Genomic DNA, 6107 nt, shown 5'->3' on the forward strand with positions numbered 1-6107 from the left:
GGCTGCGCCGCTGGGCCCTGGCAGCCAGGACTTCTCCATGTATGTGTGCATCCCCCAGCCGGGGTGGGCGGGCCACCAGAGCAGCTTTTTACAATCCAGAGACAACAAAATCTAGAAGCAACATCGAAACAAAGAACCGTTTCCTTCCCCCAGCACCTGGTTCTGTCGCCGCCCCCCCCCCACCCCCCGCCCCTCCTGGTTCGCCTCTCCCTGGCATCAGTCAGCCCTCCTGGGGCGTGTACCTCACTGTCTGCCCCAGGGCTCGGCCTGTCTCCCCTGCCCCTCCCCGTGGCCCGGGGAGGCACCCTCACGCCCAAAGATGCTTCTGCCGAGATGGCTGCGCTGTCCCTTTGAGTTCCTGCTTCTTGTATATTGCTTCTGGGACTCAGGGCCTGGGAAGAAGGGGCTGATTTCCTGCCTAGAGACGTTGTTGGGAAGGAAAATGAGGGCGGCGGTGTTTGCTGGGGGCAGGTAGGACTGGGAAGGAAGGAATGGGAGTGGTGAGATGGTCTTACACCGGGTGGGGAGGCCGAAGCTGAGAGGTCGCCTTGCCTCCCCTCCACCCTCCCGCAGGAGAGTCAAAGCCAGGTACTAGGGCCTGGTTGGGGTGTCTCCTGAGGACCTCTCCCTGCCCCCTCTCCAGTCTGTCTCCCTGGCCTTCCCAGCAACCCTCCCCCCTCACCTCTTCGGGGGTAGTGTAGTCCCATTGCCATAGCCCAGCCCTGTCATTGCCATTTCCCCAGGGGTAGCCCTCCACCTTTGCTCTGACCCCTCATCTCTTTTGTCCCTCTTTTCTCACAAGTGCCATGAGTTTTCAAACATCTTCGGGTCTCAGCCTGCTGCTGCCATGAACTTCTTCGGGTTCAGGGGGAGGGACTCTAGGGAGGAACTGGGGAAAGGGGCAGAGGGGTGGCTGGAGGGACCCTTTTTGCTGCTAGAAAGCCCCTCCCTTCTCCTGAGGAGCTGGGGCTGGCTGGTCCCCATCAGTTAGGGGAGAAGGGGCCAGACCAAAGAAGCTGGTTTGTCCCATGCCGGGGGACAGGAGTGGGGAGAAGGTAAGGCTGGGTTCCATCTGTTTTCTGGAAGGGAGGGTTAACCCCTTTCACCAGATCATGGGCAGGTCTGAGCGGGGAGGGGAAGGAAGGATGGGAATGGTCTCTCCCAGGTGGCTCCGTGAGGAAGGTATGGGGCAGCTCCACTGCTTTCCTCGACTTCATTAGGCCAGAACTCCTCTCTGGGGACTAGAGAGCTGCTGGGAGACAAGGGTAGGTGGAACGGTGGGCCTGGCCCAGGCATCAGCCAGGCCATAGAGTCAGGCCGCCTCTGGCACCAGCAGAGAGGTCTGGAAGAGCTGGGGGCAGTGGGGGGAGAGGTCCGGAGGACTGGAGGCAAGCAAGGCGCCCCGCTTCCTCTTCCCTGCCCAGTCCTTTTCTCTCTCCAGTCTCCGACAATCAAGGGGAGAGAGAGGGTGCAGTGGGTCCCGGGGCTCCCACTCCAGCCAGAATCCCCAAGGTGGGCTCCCAGGCCTCAGAGCTGTGTGGCAGGGCCCCCTGGTCGGTAGGTCTGGACATGCCGCAGTCCAGCACGAGGCTACCCTGAGCGCCCAGGTGTCCCCCCACCCCCTCCAGACCTGGTGCCTTGACGCCCCCACCCCAGCTGGGACAGTGTAGAGAAGGAAGGGTCTTGGTTTCCTCTCCTACTCCCTTCCTTGGGCTCCTGAATTCATTTGCTTTGAAATCTTGTTGTTTTTCTCTGGGTTTGGTGTTTTTGGTTTTTGTTTTTTTTGGGGGGGGGGGGGCTTTGGTTTTCCTTGCCTTCCTTTCTCAGTGTCTCCACCTCTTCCCCTGTGTCTCAGTCTCTGTGTTCCTCTTCTCTCACCCTCAGTTTCTCTCTGTCCATTCGGGCCTCCTCCCTTCTTCTCCCATGACCCCAGTCCCTCCTTGGTCTCCTTTTCGATATGCCAAACCAATTTTGGGTCGAGTGCATTTAACGAGAACAAAACAAAAGGCTCATAACAACAAGAACGTTTCAGAAAAAAACAAAAAGTTAAAAAAAATTGTTGAGTCAAAAATCAATAAAGAAATTAAGATTTCTTGGAATGACAAGAGTGGCATGACTCATTGAGGTGGGGGGGTGCGGTTGGGGGTGTGTGGTGAGTGAGCCGCTCTTTGCAGAGCATTCCTGTGAGGCTGTGACACAGGAGCCTGCACTGCCGTTCAGAACCCATGGCAGAGGTCTGGTGAGTCAGCCAGTGTTCACAACACTTGGTGGGCTCAAGGGCCTAGCTGGACAATTCAGGTGCAATTTCTCTCAAGCCTCATGAATGCTTTGGGTGGAGGGTGCTTGCGCTCCATTTGACAAGTGGGGAAACAGGCCTGTAGCACCTGGATACACATCCCAGTCTCTGGGCTAGGCCACTGTGCCACATGGTGTCTCAGCCAAGCCCTTCTTGGCCCAGACAGCTGTCCACAGGCTATGTTGAGAGCCAAGCCCAGGGACCATACACTGCACCTTGTATGATTCCAACTGCCATTCCTGGACTCCCACATGTTATTGGAGTGGTGCATTTTTGATCGTGACAGCACAGTGGAATGGCATCATGTGTATTTCACTTTCTCAAATATAGCAGCCAGTGTTCAGAGAGAGGAATGACCAAACAGTGCAAGAACCTCTCTCCATGCCCGTCTGCCCTCAACACAGGCATGTGGGGTACCACCCTCCGCCATTCCTCTCCCCAGCTACTCCTTCCCAGTCTCCATGCTGGTTCCCTCTCATCTCCTGACCTCTTAATGTTGACAGGCCCAAGGGTTCAGCCTTGGACCTTTACCTACACTCACTCCCTGGAAGATCTCATCCCATTTCATGGTTTTAAATAAAGTTGACCCTTGAGCAACACACCACCACACAGGTCCACTCAGATGAGGATTTTTTTTTCAATAAGTATATTGGAATCATTTTTGGAGATTTGCAACAATTGGTAAAAACTCAGGTATAGACTAGAAATACTAAAAAAAATTAAGAAAGGTATGTCATGAATGCATAAAATATATATAGATACTATTTTATCATTTACTACTATAAAATGTGGGTTTTCCAGGTGGCTCAGTAGTAAAGAAACCATCTGCCAATGCAGGAGACCCTGGGTCGATCCCTGGGTTGGGAAGATCCCCTGGAAGAGGAAATGGTAACCCACTCGAGTGTTCTTGCCTAGGAAATAGCCTGGACAGAGGAGCCTGGCGGGCTACAGTCGTGGGGTCACAAAAGAGCCGGACATGATTTAGTGACTAAACAACAATCATAAAATATATACATATCGATTATAAAAAGTTGAAGTCAAAACTTATCAAAGCTTTTGGACTTACAGACCATACATGGCGCCACTGACCACACAAGGCTCCCATAAAGCAATCATTGGTGCTTCTTCATTACCAATGTGTGAAACATTATACCTGTAAATAAAAATGAATTTCTTTTTCAGTTATCTAATTTCATTTTTGATGTCCACTGTTAGGAATATGTGTAACATCTACAGTGTTTTTTGTATCATATAAGAAAACATTGATGTAGATACTGAGAGACAATTCATCTTGTAGACAGAGAAGGTAAACTTAAATGTATTTTCTCTTCCTTATGATTTTCTTAATAGTTTCTTTTCTATAGCTTATTTTACTGTAAGAATACAGGATATAATACATATAACATACAAATATGTTTTAATTTACTTTATGTTATTGGTAAGGCTTCCAGTCAACAGTAGGCTATTAGTAGTTAAGTTCTGGGGGAGACAAAAGTTATACATGGAGGGACTTCCCCGGCAGTCCAGTGGTTAAGACTCTGTGTTTCCACTGCAGGGGACACGGGTTCAACCCCTGGTTGGGGAACATGCTGTGTAGTGCAGTCAGAAAAAAAAAAGTTACACATGGATTTTTGATTGCCAAGGGTCAGCATCCCAAACTCCTGCATTGCTCAAGGTCAGCTGTACCATCTATTCTACTGATGACTTCCAAATGTAGAGCTCCAGCCTGAACTTCTATCTCGAGCTCTAGATTCATTTACATCTGATGAACCACTCCACATCTTCCCCTGGGTGTCTGGTAAGATCTCAAATGTAATGTGTCCTGAACCCAGCTACACACACCTGCTCCAGTTCCTCCTAATGTAATGTGTCCTGAACCCAGCTATATACACAGATACACACACACATACCTGCTCCAGTTCCTCCTACCGGCTTCACCTTGATTAACAGCAAGTCCATCCTGAGATTCAAGATAAGACCCTTGGAGCCTCCCTTGAACTCACTCACTGTTTCATACCCCACATCTAATCTGAAGCAGAGGCAATGGTGGCTCTAACTTTAAAACACCCAATTAACTAGTTCTTACTACCTTGGTTCAAGCCCCCACTGTCTCTCACCAGGACCATGGTAACAGTCCATGAACTAGCGCCCTTGTTCCTCTTCAGGCTTTTCTCAACACAGAAACCAAAGTGATCTCAATAAGCATACTTTCGTCCCTCCTCGGCTTAAAGCCCAGAAGGCCTCCTCCTGGCCCAGACAAAAGGGCCAGGACAACAAAATGGCCCACAAGGCTCTCCAGCATCAGATCTCATCCCCATGGCTCTCCTCCTTCCCTCCACTCCAGTCACACTGGGGTCCTCACCATCCACAAACATGCAGGCACTCTCCTGTCTGCCTCAGGACCTTTGCACCGGCTGTTCCTAGGGTTCACCTATTCTCCTTGCAGGGCATATGAAAATCAGAGCTTCCCAGCAGGCCTTACCAGGCTACTCCATTTAAACGGCAATTGCTGCTCCAGAATTTCCCAACCCCTGTCTTGCTTTGTCTCCCATCTCACAAACTATCTTTTTTGCTTGTTTATTGTCTGCCTCCCAAACTAGAATATAATGCACAAGTCACGTCCAACTCTTTGTGACCCCAAGGACTATACAGTCCATGGAATTCTCCAGGCCAGAATACTGGACTTGGTAGCCTTTCCCTTCTCCAGGGATCTTCCCAACCCAGGGAAGATTGCAGGCGGATTCTTTACCAACTGAGCCACAAGATAAGCCCAAGAATATAATGCATAAGGGTCTTTTTCTTTTCACTGCTGTTTCCTACTGTTTAGCACAGTGTCTGACACACTGTAGGTGATCAATGAATATTTGTTAAAAGACATAAAGCTGAACTGAGCATCAGACCCAGAGGACGCCTGAGATGAGTTAAAACCCTTCCCTCAGCAGCTCTCAGCTCCCACACACTGTTTTGTATGATGCTGATGTTAGCTCAGCAAGGTCCTGAAACCTAAGTTCAACAGTTTAGCTAATGCCCAACGATATCCTATGCTGATGAGGAACTAGTTCTACTGGACTTACTGAGAGATGCTCTGTGAGCAAATTTGGGAGATCTAAGCATAGTTAAACTTAATTGTATATGATTCTGACCTCATGCTCTTTGAAATTTAATCCTGGCGTAAGATGAAATTCTACAACAAGGCCAGTTCTTCCACCTTTTTGCCCAGCACTGTACACACGACTCCTTCCTCCGCACATACAGTGAAACCTGCTGTGCCTGACAACCTGTGACCCTCAGGGCTTGTTACTGGGGCACCTGTCCACACTGGGGGCAACCATATGCACGTGCCAAGGAACAGTAACACTTAAGTTGAGACTCCTTTCAAAGCTCTTTGCTACATTTCATCTTAATTATCATAAGATATATATTATTATCCCCATATCAGATGAGGAAACTGAAGTTAAGAATAATTAAATGACTTACTCAAGTAAGATTACTAAGCAGTTCAAAGTGCCCACACCCTGTAGATACCTTACGTATACTGTCCAATTTAATCCTTCCAACCACCCAATGAGACAGGTTTTACTTAGTTCCATTTTACACGTGCAGAAGCTGAAACACACCGACGTTCACCTGGCTAAAAAGAGAAAGTTGGACCGTCCTCCATCTTGGTCTTCTGACCCCAGGGGCTGCATCTAGGGTTGTCTGCACTCAGCTGTGGTTTCCCAGCACCATCCCCCTTCCTGCCAAGCCCACTCAGATCAGATCAGATCAGATCAGATCAGTCGCTCAGTCGTGTCCGACTCTTTGCGACCCC

General features: G+C 49.7%; 1 protein-coding gene across 1 annotated transcript in view; it reads left to right on the forward strand.

The window, feature by feature from the left end:
• LPHN1 (latrophilin 1) overlaps window positions 1-354 on the forward strand; it is a 49874-nt gene extending 49520 nt beyond the window's left edge. Inside the window, exon 27 of the mRNA XM_010855512.1 lies at window positions 260-354. Within this exon, the coding sequence (XP_010853814.1) occupies window positions 260-354 (95 nt within the window). The remainder of the gene's footprint in view (window positions 1-259) is intronic.
• Window positions 355-6107: the final 5753 nt, after the last annotated feature.

Source organism: Bison bison, unplaced genomic scaffold (assembly GCF_000754665.1).
Source record: "Bison bison bison isolate TAMUID 2011002044 unplaced genomic scaffold, Bison_UMD1.0 scf7180017864365, whole genome shotgun sequence".
NCBI classification, from domain to species: Eukaryota; Metazoa; Chordata; class Mammalia; order Artiodactyla; family Bovidae; genus Bison; species Bison bison.